The sequence below is a fragment of the Pieris rapae genome, chromosome 10 (assembly GCF_905147795.1).
Source record: "Pieris rapae chromosome 10, ilPieRapa1.1, whole genome shotgun sequence".
NCBI classification, from domain to species: domain Eukaryota; kingdom Metazoa; phylum Arthropoda; class Insecta; order Lepidoptera; family Pieridae; genus Pieris; species Pieris rapae.
Window position 1 is genome coordinate 4,452,606 of NC_059518.1, and position 17,624 is coordinate 4,470,229.

General features: G+C 33.0%; 2 protein-coding genes across 2 annotated transcripts in view; one reads left to right on the forward strand and one right to left on the reverse strand.

Annotated features, from left to right (window-relative positions):
- Positions 1-6,158, reverse strand: part of LOC110994177 (tribbles homolog 2) — a 27,967-nt gene extending 21,809 nt beyond the window's left edge. The window contains exons 1-3 of the mRNA XM_022260696.2: positions 5,914-6,158; positions 5,430-5,816; positions 2,581-2,870 (exon numbers count right to left, since the gene is read on the reverse strand). Coding sequence (XP_022116388.1) covers positions 2,581-2,870; positions 5,430-5,726 — 587 coding nt within the window. The 5' untranslated portion in view covers positions 5,727-5,816; positions 5,914-6,158. The remainder of the gene's footprint in view (positions 1-2,580; positions 2,871-5,429; positions 5,817-5,913) is intronic.
- A 7,534-nt stretch (positions 6,159-13,692) lies between these two features.
- On the forward strand, positions 13,693-17,624 carry LOC110994229 (transcription initiation factor IIB). The gene is made up of 5 exons (XM_022260766.2): positions 13,693-13,796; positions 14,001-14,111; positions 14,269-14,569; positions 15,300-15,656; positions 17,007-17,624. Exons 1-5 carry the CDS (start codon positions 13,780-13,782, stop codon positions 17,166-17,168), a joined length of 948 nt encoding a protein of 315 aa, XP_022116458.1. The 5' UTR covers positions 13,693-13,779; the 3' UTR covers positions 17,169-17,624.

Consider the following 17,624-nt stretch of genomic DNA (forward strand, 5'->3'; position numbering starts at 1 on the left):
TTTCCGTTTTCCGGTCATTGTTGACAAAATTAAGGATTACATATTCAATAAATGTAGTTAAGAAAGAAACATCCGGCTTTCGTTAAGAATTCGCAATTGTGTTTACTATAGGGATGTAGTTACTTTTGGACAGAACTAAAGGATGTGTTCGGTAATTTATTACAGGTCATGAATGTACCTGCTTTATTAGAGGCTCAAAAGGAAGTAGACTTAGCAGTTTACTTCGACCTGCAAGGCCCACGCGAGGATACACACTAAGATTTCTCTAAATGATGATAAACGATAATTGTTTAAGTATGCTTTGCCTAAGTAGTAAAATAGTTCCTTCTAAAACTAATACCTACATCAAAAGCACTGGAAATATGAGATCTTTTCTTCATTAGTAACGAAAACCAACGTTATGTCACAAAGGATGAAGAACGAGTCGAGTACAGAAAATGAACTTCAAAGCATCTTGAAGAGCGCGGAATCAATATTAATATTCTTATTTACCTTTGAGAGAAGATCGCGAGAAAACGCGGCGCCACCGGATGACAAGAATTTGTAATCAGGGGTGACTTTATACAAAACGTGAGAAAGGGCGGGCACTTGATCGTGTTGCACCTCCTTAAGTCCATTCTCACGATGGCAGAGAACATTTAAATAATCTTGACCACTACGCGTGCATAATCATTAGAATTTATTAGGGCCGAACAAGGTCAGTTGTCGGTATGCTAATATCACACCGGCTGAATAACTGGACAGTCTCTGGGAAAGTTTGACATTTGCGAGTTCGGGTCAAACGTATCGTCTCAGCTGGCTACCTGCCATTAATCTCCTAAAACAAAAAATTACATCCGCATCCTATGGTCATATGGTGAAATTAAGACGCATCTGCCTAACGGTCAGAATTAATATATTTAAAAGTAGTATTTACTTTGTATAGGAGAAAAGTACAAACATTCGGGCTTTGAATTGAAACTTTATAAAGACTTCTTAAGTCGAGATGCGGTACTCCGCGGACTGCAGCTCTGTTATTACGTCAAAGTTTTTGAATTCGAATAATGTTTTCTGCTACGCTACGCTTTGGATAGCTAAGTTTGTTCTACCGAAACATATTAAATTAATAATTTTACCAACCATCGTCGTCTGAGACAAATTCATTCATCGTCTGATCTATTCCAACCCTCAGGTCGCAAGGGGCAATGTACGAAAACTGTCAAGATAAAGAAGTTTTCGGTCACCCCTAATTTTGTGTAGGCGTAATGAAATATCTCAGTTAGGAGTCAGATAACCTCATGCGTAATAAGGCGTTTGTTGCTCCCAGCAAGACGACGCCAGTTTATTTTTTGATACTTTTTTCAGATACGTTTGATAATTAATCAACTTTTTAAACCGTTTTCAATGTAGATTTCATTATGGCTTCAATTTGAAAGAAATCTTATTATATTAACAAAGCAAGGGTTTAAATAAGGTATGTGGGACAGGTGAATGGTGGAATTTTAAAATCTATAGGAAAGAGGTCTTCTGATACATGATTACAACGTGAAAGGGTGCATAAAATATCGGGGTTACGATCAGGTGATCGCATAAGGGAAGGCAGGTACCCGCATAGTGTTTGCTTGCGCATAGGGGCCGGTATAAGAGTGGCTGCGCCGGCGCATACCGCTCACCCTTGACCCGAATGCGCCGTATTGTACGCAGCAATGACACCGTTCGCCTTGAGCCTAGCATTGCCGGAGATATTCGCAACAATGGAGGCCAGATAACGTTTCAAAAGTTCGAAAATCCGCCGGTTGCTGCCGGCTACTCGTAATTAATATTGTTGGCTAATGTTTTGTAACGTCCATACTGTATTTGCCCTCTTTTAAATTGTTCAAGATATTCACGTCGAATTTAAAAATACATTGGCAACAAAACGAACATCTTAATGTAATTTGTTATCAGTTTAATTGTTTTACCGTTTTGATAATAGTTTATCGCCATTCGTACAAGGTGCTATCGAGTAAAAAAGGAAATGACGTGCTACTTAAAAAACTACACGTTTCCGTTTTCCGTTGATAGTTTTTTTTTGTTCTTTTAAATTTTGTTTCTCACGAGTCATCTCTAGTGGGCGGAAAGGAAGTTATCGATTGATTTGATGACAGGGTCATGTATCATCTTAACCTTTGTATAGATTTTTTATCGAGGGGGATATTTTATATCCGTTTAAATAAAAGTAATACCACAGATAATATAGATTTCTAATGTCGTTCGTTGGCAAAGTTTTACTAAGACGTCACGATCAACTGTGCAAAGTTGAATGCATTTCAAACGATTGCGACTAAACCTAAACAAGATTTCTGTACATTAAATCAAACTTGCGAAAACCTTACATACAGTTGGGAAATCATCTAGCCTATCGATAAATAGGATATTGAAGTAAATTGTATTACAATTTCCTTTACTTGTATTATCATAAATGTATTTGCACAAAAATCGACAAGTTCAGCTTACAATTCGCAACCTCAAATTAATTGTTATTGTGAAACATTTCTTAATAGGTTGATTGTTTGTGCAATTACCTGCATTATTACATTATAAATATTTAATTAACCTTACCTCTGAGGGTCGGCGAAGACGAATTTTCTCAGCTTAAGATCTCTTAAAACGATGCCTTGTTCGTGACATGCCGCTACGGTTTCTGCCATTTGTCTAAAGAGCCGCCTTGCTTCGTGCTCCCTCAATCTTTTCCTTGCCCTTACGTAAGAGTGTAGGTCAGAGTGCGACCGGGGGAAAATTAGGTAGACTCTCTTGTCACCCACCAGCACTTCGTGGATAGGATTGACGTGCGGATGTCCATCAAGACGATCATGAGCTTGCAATAAGCCACTACAATCCCTATACACAACCTGCAACGAAACAAGACCAGTCAATAAAAGATTGAATATTTAATTAAAAATAAAACGAGACTACATTTGGTCTTTAATCATAGATTTGACCGTTGCAAATCCTAGCAGAATAACATTTCAAGGCTATTTTAGAAAAGAGTTAGTTTCTGTTCTTAAGCTCACAATAGGACTTTACCGGTTCCTTATGTAGTAAAAAGGGCTTCTATTTCAATGAATGCTTTTATCAAACGAACTTAGTCTGAAGAAATAACGAAGCGTGACATTAAATGAATAGGTCTCACTGACCCTTCCTATACGGCAGATAGTTTCAAACAGAATTTAAGATGCGGGTTGTAATATGCATAGCCTTGTAGGGTTTAGAATTTGCTTTAAACATTTTGTGCTACGGACTTAGTAAAGTGCTAAATCAAAGGATCATTTATATAAGGCTCCCTTTTTTACTGCACGGCTATTTATAAGGCTGCGTTTTAGTTTTTAGCGACTTAGATACACCATTGGTCATACAATATTTATGGAAAAATGCGAAATGTCAACAACACTGTGATTGCTAATTCTACATTTCCCGACGGCGGTGATTCACGTCGCTTGTTTCAGCCCTCGTATCATTTAATTTTGTGCGAAAAATATATTGGGCGTAGGCAGACGTGACGTCTGCTATACTTAAATGTAACTAAAATAAAATGACCTATTTCTCAAAGTTGTTGCGAAAAAATATTTTGATAAGAATTCGCAAGGTTTTCTATTGATAATATTTGGCTCAGAAAACAGTTACCGCAGCTAGCCTACTTAAGACTTATCAATGTTTATTTAATCACAAGGTGTTTCGAAACATACCTACTGAAGTAAACAGGGACTAAAATTTACCCACGATGTCTTAACTATAGTAATTTCAGTTGAAAATTTCATCAGTTACTAAATATTTCTTTAGTTATATTAAGAATGTATTTTAATTGCGTAAATTCGAGGTCAAACCGTATCTTACATTAAAATAAAAAAATAACTTCTGTACTATATAAATATTTTATGTTTTCTAATACCGGTGTAAGTCTCAACATAAGATGCAGCAGCAATGAACTTCGATGACGCATACTCTGAGTGAGGGGGTTCTTGTGGTAGGGGCCAATGTAGACTCGCTGACATTCAACGTTATCATCTATTTCACAATGTCAATGAGAAGGTCAAACATTTTCGGCGTAACCACGTGTCATAATGAACATAATACAGATTTCGTACAAGATACAATTACGAAAAACAGTTTATAAGTTTCGTATAGCAAATGCGGTGTCAGTAACAGGCTGTGTTGTAAAGAGCGTTTAGCAACGATAACGTTGCCTCACTTAACCTTGCTAGATTCTCACGAGGGAAGTGCCTATTCTGTGCCTTGACAATACCTGTATGGGCCTTTGTTACTATGTATCTATCCTATAGCTAAATTTATAGCTAGCTAAACGGGAAATTACTTTTCAAAACTCATTTTAATATAAAAAACTGTACTGTACCTAAAGAAAAGTTCTATGATATTTATGAATGATGACGTCGCATCAGATGTTAAACTATTGACGTCATAGTCTAATGATGCATCAACAGGCAGGGAATTAACTGTTATGAGTATTGCAAAAGTAGATACATGACATTGTAAAAACATTGTGGCCTACAAGAGCGATCGAGCAGCACGGGGCCCTGACATATAAAGTATGACACCGATGTTTCAACGCTGAACAGTTTTGCGCGAACGCATGAAAGAATTTGCAATTCAAAGATCGATTTTGAATTTTATCTCTGTGCTTAGCTTATCTCTTTTGCAAAGGTTTGATTGAACATATTTGATAAACCATGTAGTTTGATTTCTTAAGTTTTAGAAACATTTGTCTATTGGCATGAATTAACACAAAGATTGGGTAGAGGGTTTACATGAGGGTGAATCATATGGGGAGGGAAATAGAAAGTAAAATTAACAACTTTACGTTAAATAATTATAAAATCGCAATAAAGGGACACTGCATGTGGGCATAAACCCTTATCTTCACGGGGTTTCGATCCCGTGGGACAAATTTGAACCCTTTTAGATCTACCGGATATGACTTCAGTGTTGATTCACATAATTATCAATTTATTATTATTGACCACCTAAAATTGACCAATTTGTAAATAGTAAGACAAGAAATTACACAGAGTATCCATCGCTACGCAACAGCTTTTGTAAGTCGACATAATTTCGACATAAAACGTTATGTAGGTAGGTCGAAAGTCATACTCATGACTGTTTTTAGTTTTGACATTTATTAATTATCATAGTGAACACGAATTTTGGTAACTTCTATAATGAACTCATTAGCTTTATTTGTAATATAATAATAGTTAAATATTATTTAAACGTAGTTTTATTTGTAGTTGGCCTAGACGCCCCCTTATATCAATTATTCAAATAATTTTAAGAAAAATTGTGTTTATAGTCGCGGGAGCAGGTAGTTTGTTTGTACTACCAATTTTATATTGTGCACCGGACGCAGTCCAACAGGTTTTTGATTTTCATATATTTATAACAAGTTTATAACTTACTTTGCAAACATATTCCTCTTGTGTGCGCACGTCCACACATCTACATAGTGATGAGCCTTCCACTTGTTCTAGAAGTAGGTACTTCTCAGCGACCAGCGCTGCTTGGAACTGGTGCTGGGGCGGTGCTGGGCTGGGGGGCGAAGGGCTAGAGGGCGACGCCGACAACCGGTCCGTAAGAGCCGGGGACTGCGCCCTATCCTCTGCCTTGCTATTCTCCCCATTTTCAGGAACAGGCACAGTTATGGCAGGCTTGCTTAGGCGCAGTGGCCACAACGTTGAAGGCGATCCAGGATCCATCAATAACACTTTAAAACACTGTCACTGTCACAACACTTAATACACAAAAACACTTAAAACGAAGAGGAACTATGATGAGATGAACATGATCTGCAAAGAGAGAAATGTCGATTAGATCACGGTCACGCGATTAAGACAGGAGGCTAAATTATATTACGATTTACGAATATGGTATGAATGTACGAACCTTGAAATGATTAGCCCTGAGTGGATATCGTACCAAAATTTGACTGTCCGTAGTCGTAATTTTCCTTTTAGCTTCACGAAATTACATGAAATATTTTCAAGTATTTCGAGCACGTATAGACAGGCCAATATTTTGGGCCGGTGTCCGCTCGGGTTTGTGTCAAACTAAATGAACACACCACCTTCTCCCACTAACGCCATTGCGAGACTGAATGCGAGATTTCGACGAAGGCAAAGCTGACCCGAACGAGTGTTCGGTCGGTCCCTCGGCCGACAGCCGATCCAACGTCCAATGTCGACACACCGTCAACTTGCGTAGTACGCGATCATACGCCATGCGGTTTGTAGCAACAACAATAAAATCTATTTGTCTCTTTTTAACATGGTAAAGCAATTTATATTTAGAGAGAGATAGAATGACACCATTCATTTAGGTTTGGCAATACAAATGATGTCGTGGGCTTACGTTGTTTCAATAAAATTTTCACAATATCAAGTTAAAATAAGAGAATCCTTAAAAATACAAAAGGTCTTAATATAGTAGAAGGAAAAATATATTGTGCAATAATATGCCACAACGAATCTCTAAATGTGTACTAAAGTATTATACAAGATTTATTAGTTTTCGAGATTTGGGGATCATGTTTCAAATTCTGAAAAGCAAAACTAGACTTAACTATAATAATTATTGACCACAGTGTTTAGTATGCGTTCATTTGAATTTATTTTATATATTGCCTGACTAGCCCAGTTAACTAATAAAACCAAAACTAAGTATGAAATAATAACCAAGTAAGATTCAATTTATATAATATTATTATATATAATGTAAAATAACTTACCATCAGTTCGTCAGAACACTTTATACAGGGGAATGTTGGAATTGAGTAATAAGTTTTAGATCTTATCATAAACTGTAAACAAAAAATTGTTCCCGCCAATAAAATAATTTCCATAGAGTTCTTATTTCAAAAGTGCGAAATGAAAAAAAACAGCCAGCATCTACCAAAGTTCAGAGCCAAACATGACCTCTTTGGTCATTAATGGTATCTATTACATGTTCTATGTAGGAAGAAATATAAATTCTTTTAGGAACATTAATTAATTGTTGACCTGATTACACCGTAGGTAGGACAAAAAAGTTAACAATGGGGAATAAAAACCTAGTTATTTCTTTAGTAGAAAATAACGCAAATGTTAATATATTTTGAACAAGTTGAATAAATAATAAATTTTTATCACTGTAGATATTGACAGTCGTCTGTGGATGCCAACGATTCAAAAATATATCTTTTCTTTGCCTTTGTAACTAAGTCACAAAACCAACCATTGTTTGATTTTAGCGATTCATTATTTAGGCGTTTCATAAGATCTTACGCAATAATATTTTATTTCAATCAAATCTTTAAAAATGCTTTTCATTGTATGCATATTGTAAGTTTATTAATATATTTAACCAGTCTAAATATAAAGAAACTTACCACAAACTATCAGAATTTGGCAAAATTTATAAACCGCCCCTGAATACAGTAAGAACGAAACTAATACATATTGTACAGGCTATCACATAATAATGATAATTGCGCAATATTTTTTCAAAATTGTGCAAGAAGACCAGCAGCAGGGATCCTGAAGCCAGTCACCAAGTGACGTGGTATTCACGTCATTTATTTCTCGAATTCTAGGGTTCATAGAAATAACCTTGGCGGCTTCCTTTTCAACGAACTTGTAACAGAAAAAAACATATTAATAACATTATGCAATTAAAGTCATAATATATTATTTACGCATTTTAATTTTATTAGTAGGCTTAACGAATCTTCATACTTGCCATAAGGAACAAAGACGTCCTTGTTTTCGTCAATTTAACATTTTGTTTTCTTTATCGTTATCTAATACTATAAAGTCGAGCATCAGACTAATATTTACATTTATTTATGATATAAAGCCTACAATATTAACCCCCCCCCCCATTCCCCATAGTAATAGCAGTGTTTAAAAATTACTATATTGGAACATAGCAGTACCCTACAGTGTTTCAAGATAGAAGCATTTTACGGCAAGTATGATTTGCTACCGACAGTATTTTTATGTTATTCGCCTATAATTATATTTATATTCTCGACGGTACTTCCCTAATTCCTAAACAGTTTTGTATTAGATAAATATTTTATGCCATAGATTATGATTATCAAATTGTGTGACTCACCTTATCTTCGAGTCAGAATTTAAACGTTTAAAACTACAAATAGCTAATTTTGTATTACGTTTATAAGTGTTAAGTGATTCATTCCAAGCCTGTAAGTTGAAAATTCTAGTCTTGACGAGGTTTCAGATTTTTAAAATTTTTATATTTAAAGCTTTATACAATAGCAATTCAAGAAAAGAACGTGCCAATTTAAAAGGCCAGCAAAGCCTTCGCGAGCCCTCAAGCATTAGAAGTATCCAGAGGCGGCGGTATCATTTAATGTCCTTTGTGCCTACTGCCCGTTTGTCCCCTGTTATATAAAAAAATCAAAGGAAATAATAATAATGATGAAACGTAGGCTCGAAAACATATACCTAGATGTTTTCAACTGTTATAGTTGCCGCAGCCTCGAAAATGTGCAAATTCATGAATAAATTAGTTGATTCCAGTTTTAAATGTCATAAATACTACAAAATACGTTACAGTAGGCCTTTTTTAAATGTGTAAACACTTTCATCAAACGTATCTATGACTCATGGCGCCACTTTTAGTCAAACCACGATTTTTACGGGAAACAGGAAGTCAGTATGTGAGTCAGTGTCAATGCTTTGATAATGAATTGATGACTACTTTCTTTAAGAAGACTAGATTTTAAGGCCGATTAATTTAAGATAATTCGAATTAGTATATTTCATTACAAGTGCCGAAAGCCTGTCATTGCAACGAGTTCCGACGAATGTCTGTCTGAATGAAGGTAGACAGTCGGAACAAGTTGCAATGACGGTTCCGCACGTGTACTGAACGACTATTTTTAATACAGTTGCGAAAAAATTAAGCAATTTAATTAAACTATTTGCTTTTTTTCTATTCTCTCTACGGAATAAATTCGTTGCACGTAGATATGTAGCATTTTATGCAATTATACTGCGTTCGGGTGGTATTCATTCAAATAAAATATCGTCGAAATTACTCATTTTGTGCAACAAATAACTCAACTCGAAAGAACATCTTTGGAAAATGGCGCCAACCGCAAAGAATATGAGCAAAGCTTGTTTTTTCTTTTCTTCACCCATTCTGGGTAGGCAAAGGGAACTTGGCCCATACAGCCAATTCTTCAGTAGATTTATATTTTTTTATTGAAAGAAAACCAAATATAACTCTGTGAGTTCAATCATTAAATCTGATATTGAAACAAATAGTAGCTTCTTTTTAAAATATTTGCATGAATCATAAAAACTTCTGTGATTTTTTTTAGTAAAAACTTCATGGTTAGTTTTTTCTTTTTAATATTTTTTTATTGATATGTAATAAAATAAACCTAACCTAACTTATTGAATCCAATTATTAGTAAACTTTTTAAAAATACGTATTTGCATTTATTATAAAATTCTTTTTAATATTTTTTTAATTGATATGAAATGAAAAGAAACCTAACCGAACTTATTGAATACAATTATTATAATATTTAGAAATCATATTTCATAAAAACTTCTATGAATCTTTTGAATAAAACCTTCGTGGTTGGTTTTATCTTTTTAATACACATTGTTTTGACAGTTGGCAAAGAAAACGCACGAGTGCGGGAATGGCAAAAAAAAAGCACGAGTGTGTAATAGCCCACTTTCCGAACGCTATACCTCCCTGCAATATGCCACTTTTTGAGCAACTGTATTAAAAACATTTTTACAAGCGCGTGGCGTGAGCTGCTGTACTCCTCCAAACTTATATTCGCGAAAATAATCCTTCTTCGGGAATTGAACTGGTTTAATTATACAAATATTAACTTTTATGGCATAAATCGATCAAACAATCATAAATTCAAATAAATGAATTCAAATATTATTAAATTATTTCTAATAAAAATAGATTTATAGTAAAAGTTTATTTCTGCATATATAGTAGTTCTTCTAAGATTGGTTAACTATATAAGGTTCTTTTATTTACACACTTGCCAAGATTTATTATAAAATATAGCATATTCAAATTTTATACTATGGATAACATTTATATCCACTTTTAGAAGTATGACCGCCCATTAACATACTTGTCTTCATTTATTTAATCTTATTTTTCTCCTGGTTTATGTAACTATTTTAATGTAAATAAAGTATTATTACTATTATTATAGTCTGCATATTTTTGGCATTACAAAGGAAAAAATAAAGGACAAAAGTACAAATGATATATACATATTATACGTATAAAAAACATTAATTTTCGTGACTAAATCAATGGAATCGTTCCTTCCGCATTTTCATAGATAACTGTAAACTTCATTACACTGCTGACTCATCATTATTGAGGTGATGAATCGAATTCTTTGTTTCGTCCTGCATTCTTATGTTGTGAAACAGTTGAAAATGATGAGTTATCCAATATCCATATCACGCAATTATCATTTTTATTCTTTTGATTTTCGAACATTGGTGGATGTTTATTGTAAACATGCCTATTATTTATTTATATAATCCCGGTAATTATAGAAGATCATTCTTATTATTTGAAAGCTATAATATATATAATAATAGCTTCATGATTATTTATTGATTTGACCTGGCCTATACAAGAAATGAAAACCATTTCATCACATAATAAATTCTACTGGATGCTACGATTTGACACATATATACCTATGTGCATAGTAAAGTAGTATAAAACAATGGATGTAATAGTTCATGATATCACCAATTTTACTGTAAATCACACTTTTTGCTCCCACCTGTCGACTATATCTCCTTACTTTCTTTACCTGAAAGAGATCACTTATTGGCGGTAAGAACCCCCGTTGCCATTGTAATCTTATTTATCTTATCAAATCGAAACTAACGAAGTGTTAAATTTAAAGAAATGTCACTTTTTGTTTATTTTTTTCTACAATCCATAAATCAACTGGATCCAAGGCGAACAAGGTGCGTTTTCAATTAGAGAGAGAGGAGTCTGTAAAATTTATTTGGAAGCCGTGTTAGCGCCAATGTTAACTTGTTTAAATTGCCGTAAATTTAATCGTTCACTATTTACTTTGCTAAAATGTTCTAAAAGCTCAATGACAGAATAAATTTAAAGTTAAAATTACCAGTCACTCTACAATGTTTTCTAGCAGTTTATTTTTGCGCAATATTTCAACAATTTATTGTTGTATCTAAAAGCTGATTATAACACAGTTAGTTATTATTTTTATATATGTACCAGTAAAATGCTTAAAACGATGTTGTAATGATTCGTAGACGTTTACTACAAACAATCAAAATACCAATAAACATAGGAATCGCAATCATATTTAAAAAAATCGCGTTTTATAAGATTTTATTGCTTTTTCTAAACTTATTATTATTTGCTTCATTTTTAACGTTAATTAGTAAAATGCAAGTCATTGTATGTAATATAATTTAGACTACTATTACGCAAATGTTTCACAATATTCACCAATATTTAATTATTTGTGGTAAATAAATAATCACTTTTAGCCAATATTTTGAAATAATTGTAGCAGATGACACTGTCATAATATTTCAAGTAATTGTAATATCGAAAAAACCACGAGTTTAGCAATATTTGCAAATTACCTCACATTTAATTATGACTTAATCAGAGCACATACCTTAAACATTAAATTAAAACGGGGTCACTAGGTCAATGATCAAACGTTTTATAAAATAACATGATTTACTATTAACTGACTTTAAACAGGTTTAAATTTGCTTGATTAAAGTAAAATCAAACGCTTAATTAAAAATAAGCCGAGCCAATACTTCACCTACTTCAGATTTAATTTAATGGATTCTATTAAATGGAAAAACGATTGTTAAGGACCACGGTACACTAAGGAAATAAATCAGAAAATCAAAGTTTAGAAAATAGGAATGATCAATGACGATCTTTCATTTACCTTTAGCTTTTTGGCAATATATTGACTAAATAAATACTTCTATAATCACATTACATAAAACTTTAAAATTGTGAACGAATTTAATATGAACTTTTTAGGTATTGAATAATTTATCTGTACGTAGTTATTTAAACTTGTATTTTGATATAGAACCCAGCAATGCTACTTCTGCCCGCCTGTCAAGGCATACAGTTAACTCAACCGTAAATTAACTTAATACTCATTGGTAAAAATATCGAATTACACTACTATGGCGAAACACAGTTATTTTTTTTTTAAATTAACATATTTAATAATTAGTATTTTTATTAGTAATCGCACATACCTACTGACTATTGCGAAACATCGTACTTTTGTTCTCATAATAATGTGTGGACTGCGTCTTCCGCATTTCAGGTTCCGCGTACGTGATATCTTCATAAACATTGGTAGTGACTAATGTGTTAATCTATAGTCTAAACTCTCAAGTCAGTTTCAAAGTAATTGTGTAATTGATTTATACGCCAAGAAATTCCATAAAAAGACATGTCAATTGTATAGTAAAACCGCTTACGTATTAGACTCTAGTGATACAAGTGTATTAAACAGATTTGTTCAAATCTTATCCTTTCATAATAGTTACTAAACTTCACAAATGATGTATTTAAGGCATGAATAGTAATAAAACTATTAACAGATTGTATAATGTATATAATTATAAATTATACAATCAGTATGTTATAATGGAGGAAGGAAATGTATAATGTATAGTATCGTATTATTTTGAGAAGGAAAAAAGGAGTTTTTTTGTTAGGCTGACCTCTGATAGACCTAAAACACAACTTTATAATATTTGTGTGCTTATTGAAGTGCGTGTGTCAAGACTTCACGATTCACAAACTTTATACTAGGTGGAGCTTTTGCAAATTTGTAAAGTGGTGGATGCGGTTCTAACATACATATTTGTTTATAATAAAACTACGAAAAACTGTATATGCGAAACGTGTTTATTTAAGTAATATAGTCTACCTGGTAAGAAAATAATTATTATACTTATTTTAATTTAACAGAAAGACATTGCGCCTGATATATTGTCGTTGGTTGATATCAGTACGCAAGCTGCAAAGTGAGCAGTGGTGCCAACTTATTCTTTCCGCTCAAATTTAGTGGGAAACAAGATGTCCAGCGAATTTTAGGAGGTACAATTGTTTACGGGATTTTAAGGGGCGCGAAGTGAAAGTTAGTGCTCGAAAAAAGACTTGGCTTAAAGGTCTTCAACCTTAATATTTATCTAACCCTTACCATAATATCTTCAAAAAAAAAATGTCTCTATGAACCAAATCAGTCTCATTATTTTAAGCGCAATATAGACGCAATCTACATGATGTTGCAGCTTCATATTAAAAAATGAGTTAGTGTAACAGTGTTTATAGCAAAGTAAACCATAACCATACAAATTAATATTACGTTACAGTAATTATTATAAATAAAGAGTTGACTTGCATAAATCTATATTGGCAAATTTTTCTTCAGTTTCTGGCACACTTTTAGTTTTAATTGGTATGTATACCAGCATATTTTTCTGATAATATTTATCTTATATAACGTCATTCCCTTGACAAGTGCATTAAATATATTATTATACTCGTATCGTATACCTTGATATTTGCTTGGGTAGTCTACGTATTGAAAACAATAACATTATATTTTGTAACTATTGATTTATTTTTATCACTGGCAACTCTCCTAAGTCAAGATTGAATCGAAAGAAATAATGTCTTTGGTATCAGCTTGAAACTTGAGTCTTGACAATCATGGCGAGCACGTCGAGGTCTGTTTCTCTGTTTTTTTTATTTATTTTGTTATAAATAATTTAAATTGTATAATAACACTGGTAATTGCTTATATACAATTTCATATTTTGTTAGTTTAATATAATATTTAAGGATTGTGAAGTTGTGTGTTGCGAAAGCGGGACGTGGTCTTTCGATGTTGAAATGAAGTTAGACTTACTTGCTTTCCTTTGTGGTTTTAGAATCGAGGCGAATAAAGTGGTGTGTTATGCTCACCCAGATGCTCCGCTTATTGAGGATTATCGAGCGGGTGACATGATATGCTCTGAATGCGGTCTCGTTGTTGGTGACAGGTAAATAATATGAAAACTGCCTTGAACAATTCCTTAAACTATAATCAAACCGCCTTTAACAAATTTTATACCATCAAGGTTCTATTTTAATCACCGTGATTAAGTTGTTTTACTATTAATTTACATTGTATCTTTCATCATATCATATCGTTTTTAGAGTTATAGATGTGGGTTCAGAATGGCGTACATTCAGCAATGAAAAATCAGGTGTTGATCCATCTCGTGTTGGTGGACCTGAAAATCCTCTTCTTTCTGGTGGTGATTTGTCCACTATAATTGGTCCTGGCCGGGGCGATGCTTCATTTGACAGTTTTGGAGTGTCAAAGTATCAAAACAGAAGGAACATTAGCAGTACTGACAGAGCATTAATAAATGCCTTTAGAGAAATAAATACCATGGCGGATCGGATAAACTTGCCAAAGACTATTGTTGACAGAGCAAATAATTTATTTAAACAGGTAAATAACTCAAAAGTATCTCTAAATAATAAACATCGGTTTCTATTTACTTTTTGGTTAAGTTATATTGCCATCTTACATATTTTTATGAAAAAATAGCAGGTTTAAAATATTAATAATCATATGCATGTTAAATGCATAAACATTACTTTTGAACTAATAGGGTCTAACAATTTTCTGTAATGTTTGATATTGAAATCACATTTCCTAAGTATTCATCAAATTAGAAAGAATGTATATTTCAATAATTTTATGCTGAAAATATCTCTGAAATTATAAAATCACACTAATATTTTATACATTTTTGTTTTGTGTAACTCAAATGACTTGCTGCTTATGTTGGCACAGACCAGAACTATTTAAAGATGCATTTTATTTATTTGCATGCTGATAAGTATGCAAATATACAGTATATCTGTGGTAATTATAGAATTTAGCAAATTGAGCAAGGTTTGATTTACAATATTACTCAAATCAAGATCATATATTCATATATGATGATAGATAATATGTATCGCAATGAACACTTATGAACGTCAAAACAGATATATACTTCTGCCACTCTTATTAATCACCAAGTTTTTGTTTTACATTTATTGATGATATAAATCAATACAGACTTAATACCAAGCTCTCAGCCAAGTTACATTTCACTTAATATAACATTTAATAATGATGATACAATAATGGTTTTTTAGCATTGTATAATGAATTATTATAAATATTCCAGGTGCATGATGGTAAAAACTTGAAAGGCAGAGCAAATGATGCAATAGCATCTGCTTGCCTCTATATAGCATGTCGGCAAGAGGGAGTGCCTCGTACGTTCAAGGAAATATGTGCAGTGAGCAAAATCAGCAAAAAAGAAATTGGGCGATGCTTCAAATTGATATTGAAGGCGCTAGAGACATCAGTGGATCTTATTACAACAGCTGATTTCATGTCTCGATTCTGTTCCAATCTTGGACTACCGAACTCTGTTCAACGAGCGGCCACACATATTGCGAGGAAAGCTGGGGAGCTGGATATTGTGTCTGGAAGAAGTCCTATATCGGTGGCTGCTGCTGCAATTTATATGGCGTCACAGGTAAGGAACTCTATAATTGTTAATCTATATGTTGTACAGTGTGTAACTACTTTTTTAATACAGTTGCTCAAAAAGTGGCATATTGCAGGGAGGTATAGCGTTCGGAAAGTGGGCTATTACACACTCGTGCTTTTTTTTTGCCATTCCCGCACTCGTGCATTTTCTTTGCCAACTGTCAAAACAATGTGTATTAAAAAGATAAAACCAACCACGAAGGTTTTATTCAAAAGATTCATAGAAGTTTTTATGAAATATGATTTCTAAATATTATAATAATTGTATTCAATAAGTTCGGTTAGGTTTCTTTTCATTTCATATCAATTAAAAAAATATTAAAAAGAATTTTATAATAAATGCAAATACGTATTTTTAAAAAGTTTTGTAATAATTGGATTCAATAAGTTAGGTTAGGTTTATTTTATTTCATATCAATAAAAAATAATATTAAAAAGAAAAAACTGACCATGAAGTTTTTACTAAAAAAAATCACAGAAGTTTTTATGATTCATGCAAATATTTTAAAAAGAAGCTACTATTTGTTTCAATATCAGATTTAATGATTGGACTCAATGAGTTATATTTGGTTTTTTTTCAATAAAAATAGTCTACTGAAGAATTGGCTATATGGGCCAAGTTCCCTTTGCCTACCCAGAATGGGTGAAGAAAAGAAAAAACAAGCTTTGCTCATATTCTTTGCGGTTGGCGCCATTTTCCAAAGATGTTCTTTCGTGTTGAGTTATTTGTTGCACAAAATGAGTAATTTCGACGATATTTTATTTGAATGAATACCACCCGAACGCAGTATAATTGCATAAAATGCTTCGGAGAACAATTTACCGGAAACATATAAGTCGCTACATATCTACGTGCAACGAATTTATTCCGTAGAGAGAAGAGAAAAAAAGCAAATAGTTTAATTAAATTGCTTAATTTTTTCGCAACTGTATTAAAAATAGTCGTTCAGTACACGTGCGGTACCGTCATTGCAACTTGTCCCGACTGTCTACCCTCACCTTCGGCTGCGCCTCGGCTCGGGTAGACATTCGTCGGAACTCGTTGCAATGACAGGCTTTCCGCACTTGTAATGAAATATACTATTAACTTACGGACTTATGCCTGAAATATGAATCAATCCCAATTTTTTGAATAGGATAAACAAGTTGACCAATATTTTAGTTTATTTTTAATCTGCTTATGTTCATTGATAACAATAAAGAATACATAAATACAAACAACATTGGTTTATGTACAATATTCTATTAAAAAAATTACTAATAGGTATCCATTTAATATGTATTTTTGTGGGTTTAACTTGGACACACATTTATTTTCTCATTGTTCTTTTTTCAGGCATCTGAGGACAAGCGAAGCCAAAAAGAAATCGGTGACATCGCTGGTGTGGCAGACGTAACTATAAGACAGTCTTACAAACTTATGTACCCTTACGCAAGTAAATTATTCCCAGATGACTTCAAATTCGCAACACCAATTGAGTTCCTTCCGCAAATGTAATTTATAAAGGTTTGTCGATGTCTGAAATTAATTCTAATTTTAAATGTACCTTTTTGCCTTTGGAGAATTCGAGTGCGCATAGTAAACAACATGAAAGCATGAAAGTACCATAGATAATATAGAAAATCTGACAGCTGATGTCTTAGAATAAATATGATTTATTCAAAGACTACACAACAATCATTAATGGAGTAACATTGTTCCAGTACGTTTTATTCTCGTTAATTGTATTGGCGTTGCATTAAGGTTTACATAACATGTAGATAAAGGTAATCTTGTATTGCAGTCTTGGTGATTATTACCTTTTTTTATATTTTTGCTTTGCTTGTATATGGGAAATGTGACCAACTCATTCTGGTGTTATGAACTAATATTTAAAGAAAACACTTTTTTACCGGATTGAAGCTATTTATTATTGTAAACTTATAATATATAACAATTTCTGCAGAAACCCTT

What these genes read in the sequence shown, in the direction of transcription:
- LOC110994229 (XM_022260766.2), top strand. An exon ending in GGTCTCGTTGTTGGTGACAG is followed by an intron (nt 14,112 to 14,268) that starts GTAAATAATATG and finishes TATCGTTTTTAG; the next exon opens with AGTTATAGATGTGGGTTCAG. An exon ending in CAAATAATTTATTTAAACAG is followed by an intron (nt 14,570 to 15,299) that starts GTAAATAACTCA and finishes TAAATATTCCAG; the next exon opens with GTGCATGATGGTAAAAACTT.